This window comes from Copadichromis virginalis, linkage group LG17 (assembly GCF_057382275.1).
Source record: "Copadichromis virginalis isolate Kocher_CV1m ecotype Utaka linkage group LG17, C_Virginalis_male_GT1.1, whole genome shotgun sequence".
In the NCBI taxonomy this organism is placed as follows: Eukaryota; Metazoa; Chordata; class Actinopteri; order Cichliformes; family Cichlidae; genus Copadichromis; species Copadichromis virginalis.
Genome location: NC_140634.1, coordinates 20,738,464 through 20,759,665, shown reverse-complemented (window position 1 = coordinate 20,759,665; position 21,202 = coordinate 20,738,464). Strand labels below are relative to the sequence as shown.

The 21,202-nt window shown below is 40.9% G+C and overlaps 3 protein-coding genes across 3 annotated transcripts; 1 reads left to right on the top strand and 2 right to left on the bottom strand.

Moving 5' to 3' along the window:
* Window positions 1-5,292: 5,292 nt before the first annotated feature.
* Window positions 5,293-6,128, bottom strand: LOC146689365 (histone H4). Its single transcript, XM_085436479.1, has one exon. The coding sequence runs from the start codon at window positions 6,108-6,110 to the stop codon at window positions 5,799-5,801; it is 312 nt and encodes a 103-aa protein (XP_085292605.1). The 5' UTR covers window positions 6,111-6,128; the 3' UTR covers window positions 5,293-5,798.
* A 674-nt stretch (window positions 6,129-6,802) lies between these two features.
* On the bottom strand, window positions 6,803-7,409 carry LOC146689364 (histone H2B 1/2). The gene has a single exon (XM_085436531.1). It carries the CDS (start codon window positions 7,394-7,396, stop codon window positions 7,022-7,024), a length of 375 nt encoding a protein of 124 aa, XP_085292657.1. The 5' UTR covers window positions 7,397-7,409; the 3' UTR covers window positions 6,803-7,021.
* Window positions 7,410-13,418: 6,009 nt separating this feature from the next.
* On the top strand, window positions 13,419-18,625 carry LOC146689363 (tetraspanin-8-like). The gene is made up of 10 exons (XM_085436530.1): window positions 13,419-13,723; window positions 14,028-14,096; window positions 14,181-14,297; window positions 15,818-15,892; window positions 16,113-16,208; window positions 16,600-16,710; window positions 16,792-16,827; window positions 16,918-17,001; window positions 17,364-17,491; window positions 18,225-18,625. Exons 1-9 carry the CDS (start codon window positions 13,664-13,666, stop codon window positions 17,484-17,486), a joined length of 771 nt encoding a protein of 256 aa, XP_085292656.1. The 5' UTR covers window positions 13,419-13,663; the 3' UTR covers window positions 17,487-17,491; window positions 18,225-18,625.
* The last annotated feature ends 2,577 nt before the right edge of the window (window positions 18,626-21,202 follow it).

Sequence of the window (21,202 nt, the reverse complement as noted above, 5' to 3'; positions counted from 1 at the left end):
GGTGGTTGAATCATCCGTCCCCCACCAATGCCAAAACCAAATCTATGCTCTTGCCAGAATCGTCCCCCGCCACCTGCAGCTGGCCGTCCGCAACGATGAAGAGCTGAACAAGCTGCTGGGCTGAGTGACGATCGCTCAGGGTGGTGTGCTGCCCAACATGCAGGCCAAGAAGACTGAGAAAGGGACAACAACTTCACATTAGAAAGGTAGCCAGTCTTTAAGTGATGACGTGACGAATCCTGCTTCCGGGCCTAAAGTAGTCTGTGTTCAATATGGCTTTTGTGTTGTTAACATGTTTAATGTTATGTATTTTCTTCTATTTAATCTCAAAAAGCTCCTAAAAACAGTCAGTGATCACTGTTGGCCTTCCTCGGCTTTTATTACTGCCAATCATTTTAAAGCTCAATTTTTAAACCCTTATGATGTAACTACAGCCCAGCCCATGCAGCAGTATATGAATGACTAACCTCGTATTGTGGATGAATTATCTCAGTTGTTGTATATATATATGTATATATGTATATATATATATATATATATATATATATATATATAAATACATACATACATACATACATATATACACACATACACATATACATATATACACATATACATACATATATATACATATACATACATGTGATCTTACGTAAATTCAGTAAGATCATAATTCACGTCGGCAGTAATGACACCCGGTTACGCCAATCGGAGGTCACTAAAATCAATATTGAATCGGTGTGCAACTTTGCCAAAACAATGTCGGACTCTGTAGTTTTCTCTGGTCCCCTCCCCAATCAGACCAGGAGTGACATGTTTAGCCGCATGTTCTCCTTAAATTGCTGGCTGTCTGAGTGGTGTCCCAGAAACGATGTGGGCTTCATAGATAATTGGCAAACCTTCTGGAGGAAACCTGGTCTTGTTAGGAGAGACGGCATCCATCCCACTTTGGATGGAGCAGCTCTCATTTCTAGAAATATGGACAAATTTATTAAACCCCCCAAAATATGACTATCCAGAGTTGGGACCAGGAAGCAGAGTTGCAGTCTTACACGCCCCTCTGCAGCTTCTCTCCTCCTGCTACCCCCCCCAAAAAAAAAACAAAAAAAAAAACATCTCCATAGAGACTGTGTCGGCTCCCAAACAGACAAAAAACTAACTAAAAACCAGCAACAAACAACTTAAACATAAACAATTACAAAGAAAGAACAATAAAGTATCCACATCTGAACCAAAGAGTAAAACAGTGAAATGTGGATTATTAAATATTAGGTCTCTCTCCTCCAAGTCTCTGTTAGTACATGACTTAATAATTGATCAACAAATTGATTTACTCTACCTTACAGAAACCTGGTTGCAGCAGGATGATTATGTTAGTTTAAATGAATCAACACCCCCGAGTCATTCTAACTACCAGAAATCTCGAAGCACAAGCCGAGGGGGCGGTGTGGCAGCAATTTTTCACACCAGCCTATTAATTAATGAAAGACCAAGACAGACTTTTAATTCATTTGAAAGCCTGATGCTTAGCCTCGTCCACCCCAGCTGTAAAACTCAGAAACCAGTCTTACTTGTTATCATCTATCGTCCACCTGGGCCTTACACAGAGTTTCTGTCTGATTTCTCAGACTTTATATCTAATTTAGTTCTGAGCTCAGATAAAATAATTATTGTGGGTGATTTTAACATCCATGTAGATGCTAAAAATGACAGCCTCAACATGGCATTTAATCTGTTATTAGACTCAATTGGTTTCTCTCAAAATGTAAAAGAACCCACCCACCACTTTAATCACACTCTAGATCTTGTTTTAACATATGGCATAGAAACTGAACATTTAACAGTGTTTCCTGCAAACCCTCTCCTGTCTGATCATTTCCTGATAACATTTACATTTACAATAATTGATTACACAGCGGTGGAGAGTAGACTTTATCAAAGTAGATGTCTTTCTGAAAGCGCTGTAACTAAGTTTAAGAATATAATCCACCCACTGTTATCATCTTCAATGCCCTGTACCAACATAGAGCAGAGCAGCTATCTGAACGCTACCCCAACAGAGGTCGATTATCTTGTTAATAATTTCACCTCCTCACTACGTACGACTCTGGATACTGTAGCTCTTGTGAAAACGAAGGTCTCTAATCAGAAGTACCTGACTCCGTGGTATAATTCTCAAACACGTACCCTAAAGCAGATGACTCGTAATCTGGAGAGGAAATGGCGTGTCACAAATTTAGAGGATCATCATTTAGCCTGGAGAAATAGTTTGCTGCTTTATAAGAAAGCCCTCCGCAAAGCCAGAACATCTTACTATTCATCACTGATTGAAGAAAATAAGAACAACCCCAGATTTCTCTTCAGCACTGTAGCCAGGCTGACAAAAAGTCAGAGCTCTTTTGAGCCAACAATCCCTTTAACGTTAACTAGTAATGACTTCATGAACTTCTTCACAAATAAAATCTTTATCATTAGAGAAAAAATTACCAGTAATCATCCCACAGATGTAATATTATCTACAGCTACTCTTAGTACCATTGATGTTAAGTTAGACTCTTTTTCTCTAATTGATCTTTCTGAGTTAACTTCAATAATTACTTCCTCCAAACCATCAACGTGTCTTTTAGACCCCATTCCTACAAAACTGCTCAAAGAAGTCCTGCCATTAATTAATTCTTCGATCTTAAATATAATCAACCTATCTCTAATGATCGGCTACGTACCACAGGCCTTCAAGCTAGCTGTAGTTAAACCTTTACTCAAAAAGCCATCTCTAGACCCAGCAGTCTTAGCTAATTATAGGCCAATCTCCAACCTTCCTTTCATATCAAAAATCCTTGAAAGAGTAGTTGTCAAACAGCTAACAGATCATCTGCAGAGGAATGGTTTATTTGAAGAGTTTCAGTCAGGTTTCAGAGCTCATCACAGCACAGAAACAGCTTTAGTGAAGGTTACAAATGATCTTCTTATGGCCTCTGACAGTGGACTCATCTCTGTGCTTGTCCTGCTAGACCTTAGTGCAGCATTCGATACTGTCGACCATAATATCCTATTAGAGCGATTAGAACATGCTGTAGGTATTACAGGTACTGCACTGCAGTGGTTTGTATCATATCTATCTAATAGACTCCAATTTGTTCATGTAAATGGAGAGTCCTCTTCACACACTGAGGTTAATTATGGAGTTCCACAGGGTTCAGTGCTAGGACCAATTCTGTTTACATTATACATGCTTCCCTTAGGCAGTATCATTAGAAGACATAGCATACATTTTCACTGCTATGCAGATGACACCCAGCTCTATCTGTCCATGAAGCCAGATAACGCACACCAATTAGTTAAACTGCAGGAATGTCTTACAGACATAAAGACCTGGATGGCCGCTAACTTTCTGCTTCTTAATTCAGATAAAACTGAGGTTATTGTACTTGGCCCTGAAAAGCCTAGAAATATGGTATCTAACCAGATTCTTACCCTGGATGGCATTACCTTGGCCTCCAGTAACGCTGTGAGGAACCTTGGAGTCATTTTTGACCAGGACATGTCCTTCAATGCACATATTAAACAAATATGTAAGACTGCGTTCTTCCATTTGCGCAGCATCTCTAAAATTAGAAATATCCTGTCTCAGAGTGACACTGAAAAACTAGTTCATGCATTTATTACTTCCAGGCTGGACTACTGTAATTCATTATTATCAGGATGTCCAAAAAACTCACTGAAAAGCCTTCAGCTAATCCAAAATGCTGCAGCAAGAGTACTGACAGGGACTAGAAAGAGAGAGCATATTTCTCCTGTTTTGGCTTCCCTTCATTGGCTTCCTGTTAAATCCAGAATTGAATTCAAAATCCTGCTCCTCACATACAAGGTCTTAAATAATCAGGCCCCATCTTATCTTAATGACCTTGTAGTACCATATCACCCTATTAGAGCGCTTCGCTCTCGCTCTGCAGGCCTACTTGTTGTTCCTAGAGTATTTAAAAGTAGAATGGGAGGGAGAGCCTTCAGTTTTCAGGCCCCTCTTCTGTGGAACCAGCTTCCAGTTTGGATTCAGGAGACAGACACTATCTCTACTTTCAAGATTAGGCTTAAAACTTTCCTTTTTGCTAAAGCATATAGTTAGGGCTGGACCAGGTAACCCTGAATCCTCCCTTAGTTATGCTGCAATAGACATAGGCTGCCGGGGGATTCCCATGATGCATTGAGTTTTTCCTTTCCAGTCACCTTTCTCGCTCACTATGTATTAACAGACCTCTCTGCATTGAATCATATCTGTTATTAACCTCTGTCTCTCTTCCACAGCATGTCTTTTATCCTGTCTTCCTTCTCTCACCCCAACCGGTCGCAGCAGGTGGCCGCCCCTCCCTGAGCCTGGTTCTGCCGGAGGTTTCTTCCTGTTAAAAGGGAGTTTTTCCTTCCCACTGTTGCCAAAGTGCTTGCTCATAGGGGGTCATATGATTGTTGGGTTTTTCCTCTGTATCTATGAAGCGCCTTGAGGCGACTTATGTTGTGATTTGGCGCTATATAAATAAAATTGAATTGAATTGAATATACATGCATATACATATATATATATACATATACATATATAAAACACCCAGCACGCCCCTGCGGGCGGTTTATCCTCCAAGCTCGGGTCCTCTACCAGAGGCCTGGGAGCTTGAGGGTCCTGCGCAGTATCTCAGCTGTTCCCAGGACTGCGCTCTTCTGGACAGAGATCTCCGATGTTGTTCCCGGGATCTGCTGGAGCCACTCGCCTAGCTTGGGAGTCACCGCACCTAGTGCTCCGATTACCACGGGGACCACTGTTACCTTCACCCTCCACATCCTCTCGAGCTCTTCTCTGAGCCCTTGGTATTTCTCCAGCTTCTCGTGTTCCTTCTTCCTGATATTGCTGTCATTCGGAACCGCTACATCGATCACTACGGCCGTCTTCTTCTGTTTATCTACCACCACTATGTCCGGTTGGTTAGCCACCACCATTTTGTCCGTCTGTATCTGGAAGTCCCACAGGATCTTAGCTCGGTCATTCTGCACCACCCTTGGGGGCATCTCCCATTTTGACCTCGGGACTTCCGGGTTATACTCGGCACAGATGTTCCTGTACACTATGCCGGCCACTTGGTTATGGCGCTCCATGTATGCCTTGCCTGCTAGCATCTTGCACCCTGCTGTTATGTGCTGGATTGTCTCTGGGACATCTTTATACAGCCTGCACCTGGGGTCTTGCCTGGTGTGATAGACCCCAGCCTCTATGGATCTTGTGCTCAGATATATACACATACACACACACGCTTTCAATTGTGTAATTTAAGTGATCTAGGTAGCTCTGTTTTTGAAGTTCAGTTAACACTAGAAATTTGTTTTGGAGTTTGTACATGTTTTGTCTCTAGGAGCCACCGCATATATTTATATACAAAAATAAATAGAACCACTTTTTTACGTTAGTAATTCCTTTTGTGCATAGTTTTATATTATTGCTAATAATAAATTAAAGCAACAAAATAACCCGAAGAGCCGGGTCTCTAACAAGAGCCAGAAATCCCATCACTAATGCTCGCACGTCAACATGGGCGGGTATCTCTCTCAGGTGCACCAGTGCAGTCCACCATCATGCAGTACAATATTTCCTACCTGACAATTCTCATCACCTAATGGCGTATAAGATATTCAGAGTGCAAAACAAAACACAAAAAGGCAGTAAAAAGTGACAAAAACAAAAAGATCGCAGAACAACGCTCTTAAAGAGAAGTGTGTGGCTCTTAAAAGAGCCGTTTGATGGATTAGGGCGACTGAGTTTAACCGCCAAAGCCGTACAGAGTGCGGCCCTGCCTCTTCAGAGCATACACCACATCCATGGCGGTCACAGTCTTCCTCTTAGCGTGCTCCGTGTAGGTAACAGCATCACGGATGACGTTCTCCAAAAACACCTTCAGCACTCCGCGGGTCTCCTCATAGATCAGACCGGAGATACGCTTCACTCCGCCACGGCGAGCCAGACGACGGATCGCGGGTTTGGTGATACCCTGGATGTTATCACGGAGCACCTTACGGTGACGCTTGGCGCCTCCTTTCCCGAGTCCTTTGCCACCTTTGCCTCTTCCACTCATGGTTATAATTTCTTCTCTGAACGAGCAAAGTCGAATGAAGTTAAACTCCACGGAGCCGTGTTATTATGTGTGCTCGGCGGACGTAAGAGAAAACAGACGGTGTGACGGCGACTCGAAGCTCAGCGGCTCCGCCCACTCTTCTATTTTCTAAATGTGGAAATGTGGTCTTTTGTTAAATGACAAATTAAGTCTAACCGAAGGGAGACTCACAATGTCTGAGTGGAGTTCACATTTTTATTTCAAACTAAACCCAAGTGTCCGTATTTGTAACAAAAACCACACACCCTCTTAACGTTTCACCCAGAGTCTAGCATAAGTGTTGAACTACATTAAAACGATTAACACATGTATAGATCACACACACACACACACGGAGGATGTCACTGTAGTTTGAAATGTGAAACTGAAACGAATCGCGTTTATTTATTGTATTTGTAATCCTGTCCAGGATTTTACGATCAGAATTGTGATTTGAAGCCAAACATTTGCCTCACCAGGATGAGCTCAATAAGCTCTTGTTCACATGTCATTATTTCTGAGAAACCCACAAGTGTATTTATTCAGTGCTTTTCGCAGACAAGGGACCACAAAACATGACCCCCCCCCCAAAAAAAAAAAACAAAACAAACCAAAAAAAACAACAAACAAACTACAAAACCAAACCAACCAAATAGTAATAATGCTAAATGATATAGTGATGGCGTTAGGACTGTTCTGGTCAGGTGGTCCATCATTAAGTCCTTGAAATTTCTCTTCTTTTTTTATTCAAAGCATACAAGAGTAACACAAGCTGTAATTTATGTTTCACCATCATGACAGCTACAAATTAAATAAAGTCAGGACATGTACGCTTTAGAAGAGATGTGTGGCTCTGAAAAGAGCCGTTGTTCGGGATTAAGTAAAGATGCAGTTTACTTGGAGCTCGTGTACTTGGTGACTGCCTTTGTGCCCTCAGACACTGCGTGCTTGGCCAGCTCACCGGGGAGAAGCAGGCGAACTGCGGTCTGGATCTCCCTGGAGGTGATGGTGGAGCGCTTGTTGTAGTGGGCCAGGCGGGAGGCTTCAGCGGCGATACGCTCGAAGATGTCATTGACGAACGAATTCATGATGCTCATGGCCTTAGACGAGATGCCGGTGTCGGGGTGGACCTGCTTAAGCACCTTGTACACGTAGATGGCGTAGCTCTCCTTCCTGGTCTTTCTCTTCTTCTTGCCGCCCTTGCCGGCGGTCTTGGTCACGGCTTTCTTGGAGCCCTTTTTGGGCGCTGACTTGGCGGGTTCAGGCATTCTCTTACTTCACTTCCTCACAGCGGAGAATGTGCTCGTCAGCTGAGAGTGGCTCTTTTATTTCCGCTGTATGCAAATAAGGCTGTGCTGTTCCTCGCCTGTCATTGGCCGAGCTGTTGCTCAGGTTTACACAAAGGCACACAGTCAACAGTGAAAAAAAGCACTTGAAATCTTCCACGAATCTCATTATTTACATATGAATTAGAGAACATCACCTTAGTTTTTACTATTTTATGGCATTTTACGGATGCAATGTTTCCCCTCATAACGTCAGAGTTACAGGATATATTGTCCTGAAATTCTCAGGGCTTAAAACCCTTCAGGGTTCATTTTTACAAGTATCCTGTTTTATTGAGCTTTGTAAGAGGAAGTGAGTGTGTCGGTGATATTCAGTTAACAAACAGTCAGGTGAATAATCAACACTGAGACACTTGTGTAGGTTAACGTGCTGCACGGGTGAAAAGCTCAGAGCAAATCACACCGAACTGCAGTATTCGTTTATTTTTATAGGTTACATTGTCAATATGCAAATATAATCACATTTCCTGTTACGCAGGTCCTGATGCTGTCTGTGTGTGTAAGCTGTGTGTGTGTGTCACAAAGTATGTGTGTTGCAAGTCAATTTCTAAGAATAATATAATGCAAGTCAACTTCTGCGGATATGCATTTCTGTGCTGGTCTCTTGCGGTAAATCCCAGTGTCACAGGGTCAGCTTCCTGTTTCTACAGAAAACTGTGTCTGGTGAAATATGTGTAACATAACTTTTGAACCATAAGCAAATAAAACAATAAAAACTCCCTAACAGAGTGTGTTAAAGGGCCTCTTATAATCCTAACTCTGATAAAACTCAGGGTGCTTTGTGATGAGATGCTGCTTTAGCTTTGCTGGCTTCATTTATTTTATTTTTTTACTTCTTGAAGACACAAACACACTTTGGTCTGCCATTGTCATTCTCGATAAAGCCAAATACAAATTAATTATTGTGATACTTTAGCTAGTTTGGCTTTTGCATTACTCGATGAAGTAGATGGACTTAAATATTTGTCCATTGCGCTAATTAACTCAACCCCGGATGATGCACATGTATCTAGGTGCCACCATAGGTTTTTTGCTTATACCCAATCTGTGGATTGGGAACACCAGTTTGAGAGCCTCTGCTACAATGAGAGGAAGATAACGCCAGACATTCATTACACGTTAAAAAAAACACAACGTCGCCTAGCCTTACAAAACAACCACTTTAGTGGACCAAAATTCAACATGCAAAAATGACTTATATAAGATGTCTCTCTGACATCACTTTGTGCAGTGAGTAAATTATACTCTCTACCTAATAATCAGAAACACATCTAACTTAAGATAACCTTTATTAGTCCCACACATGGGAAATCTGCAGGAATATTCCCTCATATCCACCCCTATGTTTTCTTTTCTTTAATAAAGGAACAGCTATGAAGAAGTAACTATACAGTCAAATTCAGCTTTAAACTTCGTTGCCAGTAAATTTAAAAACCAACAACTCCAGCTGCAGCTGCCCCTTCCGGGAACCTGGATCTACCAGAGGTTTCTGACTTTTAAAAATTAGTTTTTCCTTTCCACTTTTGTCAAGGGCTTGAATCAAATCAAAGGAGAGCACACCTGTATACCCTATGCTGTACTCAGCATAAGGTATACATTTCAGATATCAGTCTGTCTTTTCCAGCAGGATTTTATGGATCAGACCCAGAATAGGAATTGTAGAAATTCAGTCCAGCTGCAGAGTGGACACTGTGCTAACTTGGAATGCTACTCCTAGTAATGCATCATAAGTCAGCTCCTATTAATAACTAAACCTATCACATGATTGCTGGTATGTATTCAGCAAACAATAATCTTCAGCAGGCTCTTGAATTGCTGCAATTAGAAGATTGCTTAGTGTGTCTTGACGACACGAAGGGTAAGAGAGAAAGTCGTCCTCTGAGATCAAAGCAGTGAACACTAGCCCTCTCACCTCAGCGATCAGAGACAGCTGTGATTCTACCGAGAGGGTAGTCAACCAACCAAGTGTGAAGTTACACATGAAGAGTAGAAGTTTATCTTCGAGTGAACAAATTTGCCAGTGACCTTCATGGTTGAATTACTGACATTCACTTGTTGTTCCCCTTGTACCTTATAAAAGTCATTAAGATTACATTACTTATTTAGTCATTTTGAGTACTTCTCTCAGTTTTTATAGGATTTCCATAATCAAAGATCCAATCAAAGATAAAATCTTCCTCAGAGGCAAAATCTTCCAGATACCGTATTTTCACGCACGGTACTAAAATGCGCAGTCTCAGTTATGTGTGCCATTACTGTATTTAACACACACATAAGGCGCACCTGATTATAGGGTGTGGGTTTTATATATAATCTACGCCCACACTTCCCCCTTTAATGTTCTCATGGTGTCCTCTACTACGTCCGCCTTACAACAACAACAGACACAAGCATACAAGTCTGCGTATTTAAAAATGGAGCGGGAGCAAAACTGAATTTGGTATTCACATTTATTTTACCGGTAATCGTCATCAATCAAACCCATCGAAGTCCTCATCCTCTGTTTCTGAATTGAACAGCTGCGCTAAATCTCCATCAAACATGCCAGGTTCACTTTCTTCACTGTCAGAGTCACAATTACTTAATTATTATAGTATTAGTCATTATACTGTAAACTACAGGCAATAAAAAGTGAACCACAGGGGCCTTTTATATTCAGCAACAGCTGTGCTTTGTCACAGTCTGCAGAGCATCCTGTGTGGAGTGTTTAAACATGATGCAGAGGCGAACTCCAGTAGAAAATGAGTTCTGCCCCCACATTCAGATGTTGTAGTCAGAATCTGACATAAACAACAGGAAAAGATCCATCCTGCCTTTTATCAGTGGTTCACGCTGCTGCTGATAATTGTGTGCAGGATATGTATTCTTGGCACACTGGGCTCCTTAGCACCAACTGAGCATCGTTTTAAATGGAATACTGCTTATTTCTCAGCAGCTTTTCAGCTTCCACATCTTCCTAGATCTCTTCACTCTAAAAAGGAGAAACGGCACTTTAGGGTCAACTCTAAAATGCTGTATGAACTACTGTACAAGAAGGGTTACAAAATGGTAAGGCACAACTTTAGAAATAAAATGAGAAGACTGAAATTATGTGAAAATGACTGCAAGACTTCAGAAGAGGAACGTACAACTGTAAGTATCTCTCTCACAGGTAAGTGGGAACACAAGCTCAAGGCTTGGCTTGTACTTGGGTCGCACTAACTTAGTAGGACAACAATCCAGCAAGTACTCAAGAGCTGCCGCTCCCTTACGGAGAGGCCACAACGAGGGCATCAGGAAAAGGTGCGTGATTAATCCAGGCGTGTGAAGGCAGAAGATGGGAAACCTCACACTTTGAATCACCTTGTTGTTGAATTGTGCTATATAAATAAACTTGCCTTGCCTTGCCTTCACACAGTCCTGCTTCTGCACCAAAACCAGAACAGATAGACACACATGACAGAGAGGAGAGAGAAAGAGAATGGTGAGTTGACCGGCGAGGACAAGGTTTCTTAAAATCGGTGGACGGACAGAAAAGTAATCAATATATAACTCTTTCGGCAAATCGCAGATACTTATTTAAAAAATTTGATGATGTGAGAGAAACTACTCAGGTCTCAAAAGTTAAACAAATATGAAAATAGTCAACAGGATTATTTTAGGTTTAAATTAGAGTAACATCTGAAAACAACAGGATTATTTATAAGTGAGACTGTTAATTTTGTTTTTCTGGTGCAACTCATCATATTTGTTCAATCCAGTATAAAGCATGAGACTTTATGTATTTGTCCCAAATTAAAACTAAATAATCCCACTTTGCAGTAATACCACTTCCAGCTCATCGTGGAATATTATAATAATAATATATTTGTAATTATTATTTTATTAGATTAACACAAGACGACTAAACAGTTTCATGAATTCTTCCTGTCCTGCAAATAACGTTTCTCCTTTAAACCCCACAAAGCCTTCATTGTTGTTCCTCTGAGCTGCGTCACAGTAACTTAATCTCGTACCTCCCACATGTCTACTTCCAAGGAAAGTTGTCCCTCCTTCCCTCAATTTCTCTTTCCTGGCATTTCTCTGCTGCTCTTTAGCTTCCTACATATCTTTGTCCTGAAAAGGAAAAACAGCACTTTAGGCTCAACTGCAGTTTTTAAATGTGCTGACTAGGGCTGGGCCATATCATACAGTTCATGGTAATACCGGTATAATGTCGGGCAACGATAAAAAAATGAAATATCACGATAGAATATGAATAAAACGCGCATGCGTACCTTTGTTTTCATACGCACATGGCAGAAAAAGCATGGTGGAGAATGAGAAGGGCGAAAGCGGATCATTAAATGAAACGGATGAACCAGAATTGGTTTGTAAAAATCCTGCAACTTCAGTGGTGTGGAACTGGTTTAGCTTTCGTCCGTCAGATACACAACAAAGCACTATTTTTGGTAGCACATGCTAGCGGCCCGTCGTTATTACCTTGTTTTTTGGAAAATACGGCGCACTTAAAATCAATCCTTTGATTTTTCTGAAAATCGACAGTGCCCCTTATAATCCCATGTGCCTTATGTATGAATTCTGGTTGTGTTTACTGACCTCGAAACGATTTTATGTACACGGCGCTCGAAAATTTGTCAAATGTTTTAGTACAACTTTGCTAAGACGAATCCGCACCGCTTGATGGATTGTCAGAGCATTACGGACATCGTAGGCAGGAGCCTCGCGGAGTGATACGTACTGTGCATCAACATAATATTACGGTATTGTGTGTGTATAACCTCTTTCTAAGTTTTGTGGATATTATACATGGTTATGCTGAGGATATGTCAGCCAATTTCCACTGGAAATTCCTTTTGGTTAAACTGTCAGCAAGGATTTTGCATTTGCACTGTTAACTTTTTATATAACTTTAATGCACATAAAAAAAGCTGCTTGTTTAAGTGAAAATACGTTGATTTTTTTTTTGCACAAATAAAGTTGTGGAGTTGTAAAGTATTTTGTCTAGTGTCACTTATATCGTCAGTTATATCGTTATCACAAATTTTCAAATGTATATCGTGATAAATATTTTTGGTCATTTCGCCCTGCTCTAGTGCTGACTGCTGAACAGGAAAGGGTCGCAAAAGGGTAACATGAAACTTTACAACTTTAGAAATAAAATGAGAAGACAGAAAGGATTTAAAAACAACTGCATGATGGCACAAACTACAAAATCCAACACAAATCAAATCAACCGCTGCAACATGTTGTAGGCATCAATTCCAAATTTTACATTCAGTGATCATTTTTTCATCTCACAAGTTTCTGTTTTTTTCACAGCTGCAGATTCCAAAACAGTGACGTGGGACTCAGGGTAGTGTTTGCATTGCTTTGCTCTGTCTGACAGCTCGTTCACACTCGGAGGACTAAAAGTGCTCTGTGGACGCTCAAAGTCTTTGTGGGTCGAATTATTCCACAATGAAAAATGATTAGGAATCAATAAAAAAAAAAATCAAGTGTGATATGCACAAAAAACTACAAAGACACAAAAAACTACAAAACCTACTTCATAAAACAAAAAGTATTATTTAATAAGATGCAACTATAAAAGTAATAAGGAGGGAAGTTAAAGACGATGTAATCTGTATTTGAGTGCAGTACTCATACTGCTTTACATTTGAAACCACTGCAGATATGATACAACATAAAAAGTTATATACAAATCTTTGTGCTTAAGTGCAGTACCCTTATAAACATATCTCATTTATTAAAAGAAAACTCTGAGTACATTGTGTGCAGATGCAGTAAAAATTACTTTGAGCTGTAGAGGAATAAACTGACTTTCGGTAAGTTATCTCTCCTCCTGCTGACGACAGATTCTCATAAAAGTAAAATGAGTCATGTCTCCACATCTGGATTGTTTTAAACGGGGCATAACACCGCCCTCTCCTCCACTCCAGCCAGTCTGTGAACAGCTTCCGTCCCTGCTCACAGCAACAACTATTTCCGCTGGATTTACTGGAAGGAGGAAGACCCTGCTTTGAACCTCCCCTTGTTAAACAAGCATTCCACACAAGTTTCCACCTCTAACATATCGGACGTCCCGCCCAGCAAAGCCCTGAAACCCTTCAAAGCAGCTCACTCAGCTGCTCTCCTCTCACTTCACTTCACTTCGCTGCAGTCGGAGCTCATCTGGACTTTGGGCTTTGGACTTTTCCAGCTGCAAACATGGCTCAGATCAACATCTGCCTCAAACACATCTTCACTGTCTTCAACATATTCTTCATGGTGAGTAAAGAGATTATTTAGGAAATGATAATCGCAGACTTTAATCCAGAATCTCCTTAAAGACATCAACCAGTCAGCAGGCAGACGCAGCAGTCAAAAACAACCACATTTGCCTCCTTTTTTACAATTAAATGAAACCGAAGCTTAGAAGAGTAAAATAAACCGACATCAACTCAACACGTTTGTTCTTACTTTCAGAGTTTGTTGTTGTGCTCGTCCACGTGCGTGGCTGTGCAGTCATTTCATATCCTGGTTGTGTTTAAAGGATCCAGCAGCTCTAACCAGACTGTTTCTGTTTGTTCAGCTTGCTGGTGGAGTAGCCATCGCCCTCGCTCTGTGGTATCAGTTCTTCATGGACGTTCGAGGATATAACGTGAGGACACATTCAAACATAAATGTAACATGTGGGAACAAACAGACAAAGCCCACTAACCTTTCGTGACACTTTTGTCCACAGCTGGAGGGTCGCTCCACCCAACTCTTCATCCTCTACGTGGTGGGCTGCATCGCCATGATGATCGCCTTGCTGGGAGCCTACGGAGCCCACAAGGAGAGCAAAGTGGCCCTGATCATGGTGAGTTCAGACTGTCATTGGTTTTAAGTTTTGGGGATGTTTTGGGTTTTTCTCATTTTTATTATCTTTGCATTACAGTATGGTGCTCTGCTTTGAGGTAGGAGCCAAAAAGGGTGTAGTTTGTGTGTGTGAGCACCCGTGTGTACAGCTGTGAGCATGAACGCGCTTGTATTAAAAGGTTCCTTCATGTAATGATCTGCTAGAGGGTGTGGGGAGCCACAGCCCCGTCCTCCAGGGCATGAAGCAGGTATGGAGGAGATCAAAACTCCAGACATCCAGAGGCCCTCAGAACACAAGAGACCAAGGAAGACCAACAGAGGGGCAGCCGCGCCACTGTCCCAGAAAGAGCTGATGAGAGCCCCAGATGAAGGGCCACTCAGCAGCCGTGGAGCAGAAGCCAGGGGGGGTTGCAGTGACGCGCCCGTGAGCTCCGCCAGCAGCCAGCTGTGCCAGAGTGACTGAGCCCCAGGTCGAGAGGCTGAGGGCACCCCACCCCCGAAGTGGCCCGAGCGAGACCCAGGCTCCAGGCCCCGACAAGCAGCCACCAAGGAGTGAGCCGGTGTGTACCTGGACGCCCATGCCCGGATACAAAGAACAACCAATGCACTGATGTCTGAGGGCGTCTGCCACTGGCAGGGGAAGTGGTGGGGGAGATAGGCCTCCATACCTTGGAGGGCCTGAGATGTCCCTAGAGAGGTGGCGTCTGATACCCAACCTGACATGTAGACACAGACATACAGGCACACACAGATACAGACATCCATTCCCACCCTCATGCTCTCATATGCAATTACTCATCACTCACCCAACGTGGAGACAGACACAAAGAGACATTGTACACACAATCACACTCCCCAAGCGTACTCTAAGCCCCCGGTCTAGATACCCTTGCCCCTGGAGGGGGAAACTGCACCCAGACCCAGGTAGTGTTTCCCTTTTCCCTGGGGTGGAGAGAAGCAGACCGACCCGACTCGGCAGCAGCAGGGAGGCCCCACATTCCAGACCCCAATCGGACAGCCAACTCCTCCTCCTAGGCCCCCCCGCTCCAACAGGCAGCAGAGAACGGTTTTATTTTGGTGGTCTCCCATCTTGTTTGCTGTGTTTAGTTTTGCTTTCTCTTATCTTCCCACATTGAAAAGAAATGGAAAAAACTTATAAAAGACTTGCATAAGATGTGGCCTACTTCATATAATGAATCATATAAGGCTTATATGATTTACCCATGAAAGTAGCCACTTTCATATATTGTTTTAGTAAGTATCCAAAACATACAAGTTTCATTTATATAATTTTTCTAGGGATCTTATATCTGTTTTCACTCTTGTATGCTTTTCATACAAGTTTCACACAAGACAGATACAAACTTTATAAGATTTATATATATCTTTTCCATATGGGTTGTTAGTCTCATTCCATTATGGGCTGTTTGTATTTCTTAATGAAGACCATCTGTGACAAATGTAATAGTCATGATTTGATAATGCAAGTGTTTAAGAAAATGAATGAATTTTCCTCTGCAGTTCCTGGTGTTTATGGTCATTGGATGCTTGGTGATGCTCATAATTGGAATCCCTGCTGCCATCATTCATCCTCAGGTAAAGGCAGGATGCTGGACGAAGTCATGTGAAGAGATTTATTTGATTTAACTGGAAAAACTTTTTAAATCATGCTTTTTTTTTAAATAATCAACACATATAAATACAATTACTTTTTCATTACTTTACCTTACCCATATTATCTTTCATAACCATTAAAATGCTTTAATTTTTAAAATATAAATGTAATACATGCTATAAAAATATTTGATTTTTGCAGCTCAAAGACATCGTGGAGCAGACTTTCAGGAGGTTTGTGCCTCTGGACAAATCTTCAGAGGATGTGAGGAACATGGCTGAGGTCATTCAGGAGAAGGTGAGCTATTCTAACTTGCTCGCTGCAATCTCTTAATCTTTTTAAAATGAGTTTTTCTTTTGTTGTTGCTAAATACAAGTTACATTCATGGAAAAAAGATGCACTCAATCAGGGCATAAAAGATTTAGCACTTGCAAACTGGTGATGATGTAAAATAACATCAGATGACCTTTGAAACATGACATAATACACTGTGCCATTATTTATATACAGTTGATAGTTGGCAGCAAGTGAGCTTTCAGAATAAGAGCAGGCAAACTGTCCACAAGTAATTTGATCACTTTTTTCTAAAAAAAAAATTCACACACTTTTTAACGTTTATTTCCAGCTGATGATCCTCCTGAAGATGAGTAACTCTCCTCTTTCTTTCTTCTCCTGCTGGTGTTTGTAGTTTCACTGCTGTGGTCTGTTCAGCTACAAAGACTGGGAGAACATCCCCGACTCCTGTGTGTGCAGCCAGGAGGAGGAGAAGGAGGGCAAGTGTCAGACTGTCGAAAACAACGTGAGTATCGATGCACCCACTTGCTTCACTGGTCACGGTGTGTCACAGTTTGTAACGTCTTTATTTCTGTAAATTTTCCAGACTTTCATGCTGCAGAGAATGTCCGTCTACACTAAGGTGAGCGACCCAGCACCCTTTTGAAAAGCTTAAATCATTCCTCAGTTTATATCAGAACTTGACAGTTTTTATTTTTCCTTCTATTTTCAGACCTGCTTTCCCACGATCATGGACCACATTCAGTTTCATTACAACATCATGCTTGTGGTCAGCTTCACTCTGGCTGTTCTAGCTGTGAGTATTATCAATTATTCAAGGATTCGGTAGCATAAATGTCACATCTGCATTCTCTGCATTTAGTCCCTGCTATTATTTATGTGACAATGAGAAAGTCATAGTATACATGTAATATATTTTTTCTACAAAGTTTGAATTCTCCATCTTCTCCATCAAATGTTGAAGAATTACAGCATCTGTGGTGGAACAAAAAGTAAACTAGTACTAAAATCTAAATTTGTGAAAAATCATCTTGTACGTAAATACATAGCAGTTTGAGTCTAAGTTCATTATAATATTAGTTCATTATGAATACAGAATCAGAATCAACATTTCACAACCTGCAGATGTTTAACTCAGCTTCCTGTGTTCCCCGACAGCTGCTTGGCATGATTCTGTCCTCCATCATGATTCACCAGCTGTATTACCCAAACAGACACACCATCGTGGTCTCCATGATGCCACCAAAATACGAGGAGCTGCACAACACCCCGGCATACTAGCCAAAGTACGATGCATTGTTTTTTTTCTTTCATACAGTCCTGTTTTTTTTTCTTCTTGAATTTCAAAGTGAAATATTTTTCAAGCAGCATGAAAAATTTTTGTTTTGTTTTTAATTTTTAATTTTTTGATAACAACAGTGCTCCACAAAGCCCAATTCACTGTTTTCTATTATAATTTTAATGTTTTCATCAAAGTAATGCCTGACTTGTAAATACCTGTAAAAATGGTCTTGACCTAGTCCATATTTTTGTCTTAATGTCTCAAAGCTCAAGAATGCCCCCTCATGGGTAAGAGAATAATAAGTAGTTAAACCTTTTGAGACCCATATACTAAACTTATTATCGTAAATATTGGGCCAAAAAGTCAGTCATAAGAAATCCATCTCAATAGCTTAACTGCTTTCTCCAGCCCACTAGTCTGAATAACACCATCCCAACATTTCAGGAGGGAATCGAGCATAATATCACCCAAAATGGCAGTTTTATTTCTTAATTTCTTATCTGCCAAAATTGCTTTGATGCATAGAAATAATTCTTTTCACGTGGACTTTTCTGTGTTTGTGTTAAAAAAAAGTTTTTAAATTCAAAATGAAATTTGTACAATTTCACCCTTTTAGTTTCCAGCTTCTTCACTCTTTGCTGAAGAAAATTCACCTACTTTTGGCTCTAAAGTCTTCACCTTAACTACCATTACTGTAAAAACAGTCTTTAATCTCTAAATTAAAATCTCTTTCACAGAATTTCCTGCATTCCATCTCTGAACAGAGCTGGCAGCTTCCACCAGCTATCAGCCATCTTGAGATCCCTGAGACCACTCACAGCTGGACTCGTGTAACCTGCTGTGTTTGTGGAAGGCAGTGTTAATGTTACTGATTCGATTTGTCATGGTAAAATTAAATGTATTTAAAAGAAAAGCCACATTCTTTTGCGACCTCATGTGAAGTTTGTTAGTAGGACAGAATCTTCCAAGCTTGCAGTTTGAAACCTGAGTGCTGTGATGATGCAGCTGCTTGTAAAAATGTTTATAAGGGAAATATTTTGTATATCTTTGCATTTTTGACGTCTCTATGTGTCGTGTTTTCTTCTGATTAAAACTGTAAATCTAACCATGTTACAGGATTAAAAGGGGAAAAAAGAAACCGTGTCGGTCTGAAATTTTTTTCTGTTTCACTGCTGTAAAGGAACTTTTTCCAACACAAATCAAACAAAAAACAACTGCAGCAGGTTGTATGCATAATTGTACAGACAGTCAAAACCCATTACCAGTACTATTGATATGGAAGATGTAATTAATGTGAACACCAGACATTTTCCATGAAAATAAGTAGCATAAAAATGACATAACCTACATCACTGTACTTAATTATATGTGTAAATGTGTTATTTTAAAAAATAAAATGTGCTTACAGTGTTCCAGTAAATTCACTCTCCTTCCACATCTGGATTTGATCGTAGGAGGTCATATTCAGACTGGCCCTACATTCACAGAAGTTTTCAAATCCAACCAACACGTGCCCCTCTCTTTGGTTTACTGGAAATCCTTCTCCCCAGAGAAATAAAACTCCTCTGCACTCTGGGAGCAGTGCTGTTATTTTTACTATATTTTCCAGCTGCAAACATGGCTCACATCAACAGCTGCCTCAAACTCATTTCCACCATAATCAAGAAACTTTTATAAGGCCAATAACAATCATGATCTCTCATACTTGAGCTCAGTATTAAGCTTTGGAGTCGGTTCTTTAGAGCTGCAGGTATTGCTTAGTGTAAATAAATATAAAAAATCCCAAAGTGATGTATCTAAAAGACAAACATGCTCTTTGACAAAGCCAAGTAAACTCTTCATGACACTTCCTTCATCAGTCTGCTGCTGGAGGGCTGCACCATCAAACTCTTCATCTTCTACGCCGTCACTATGATGATCACCATAGTGGGAGATTATGGAGCCCACAAGGAGAGGAAAGTGGCCCTGATCATAGGAGCTTAAGGGTTTGAGTGCTCTGAATACCATGGGGACCACTGTTGCCTTTACCCTACACATCTCCTTGATCCCTCTGTACTTATCAAGCTTCTTATCTTCCTTCTTCCTGATGTTGCTGTCAGTCGGTATAGCTACGTCTGTCAATACGGCTATCTTCCTCCGCTTGTCCACCAGTACTATGTCCAATTGATTTGTCTGTCTGTATCTGGAAGCCCCACAGGATCTTAGGTCGGTCATTCTCAACCACTGTAGGGGGCATCTCCAATTTTGACCTTGGGACTTTGGTTATGGCGTTCCATGTATGCCCTGTCTGCTGGCATCTTGCACCCTGCTGTTATGTGCTGGATTGTCTCAGAGGCGTCTTTACACTAGCGATGGGATCTCCGGCTCTTTATAGAGAACCGGCTCTTTTGGCTCGGCTCACTAAAAAGAGCCGGCTCTTTCGGCTCCCAACCGGCTCTTCAGGTTATTTTGTTGCTTTAATTAATTTATTATTAACAACAATAGAAAATTATGCACAAAAGGAATTACTGATGTAAAAAAAACTTGGTTTTGTTTACATATGTTTATGTATAAATATATACGGTGGCCCCTACAGACAAAGCACGTACAATCTCCAAAACACATTTCTAGCATTAACTGAACTTCCAAAACTGCTAATCAGGTAGCAAAAGAGCTACCTAGATCACTTAAATTACACAACTGAAAGCATATGTGTATTGTTTGTGTATTTATACATAAGCATTTATATATATTCAAATAATTTGAAAAAGTTTTCATTTACCTGTTACTACCACACACCAAATCCAGTCATTGGTACTTCCTGGCTTGTGCAGCCTCTAAGTAAAAAAAGCTCAACACTGCCCCTAGCATCCTGGAGCACTTCTGTTGGAGTTTGCTTTGGAGTTTGTACGTGCTATGGAGTTTTTACGTGTTTTGGAGTTTGTACGTGTTTTGGAGTTTTTACGTGTTTTGGAGTTTGTACGTGTTTTGGAGTTGTACGTGCTTTGTCTCTAGGGGCCACCGTAAATATACTTTTATTCATTCATTCCACATAAAATGTAATAAATAAATCATATAATACAAAAACCAACTATTTACGTTTCAACTTTTAACTATTTAAATTTTCAGCTTTTTCCTTTTAAAAGTGAAACAACACAAAACACTGCAAACCACAACACAATTAAATATAAATTAAAATATGAAAACAAAAAGAAGATGCACATTCTCTGTCATATGGACCTGCATGAATAAACTTTCTGAATCCTTTATCATCCACAACCGAAAATAGTTGTGGATGATTACTACACCTTTCTAATGTGAAGTTGTTGTCCCTCTCTCTCTTTCTCTCTCTTTCCCTCCCACTCTGTTCCTGGAGTGTAACTACCGCCCCTCCCCCCTCTGCCCAGCGAAAACCGCAAGGCTCGCGTGCGGAGTGAAGCGGAAAAAAGTGTGAGAGAGAGAGGGTGAGAGAAAGGAAAAAAAAAAAAAACAACCCATGGAGCCGGCTTGCGTCGTTCACTTCAAAGACACATCACTACTTTACACAGCCTGCACCTGGGGTCTTGGCTGGTTTGGTAGACCCCAGCCTTTATGGAGCTTGTTCCTCTGCTGCTATGATTAATGCCTTTTTTGCTGTCTTTCCATCCAGCTTTGTCCAACAACTAGGATTTTTCTGATATCTGCCACTTTCTTTATCTAACAGGGGTGCATGTGTGCTGGGGCCTGTCCTTCCATG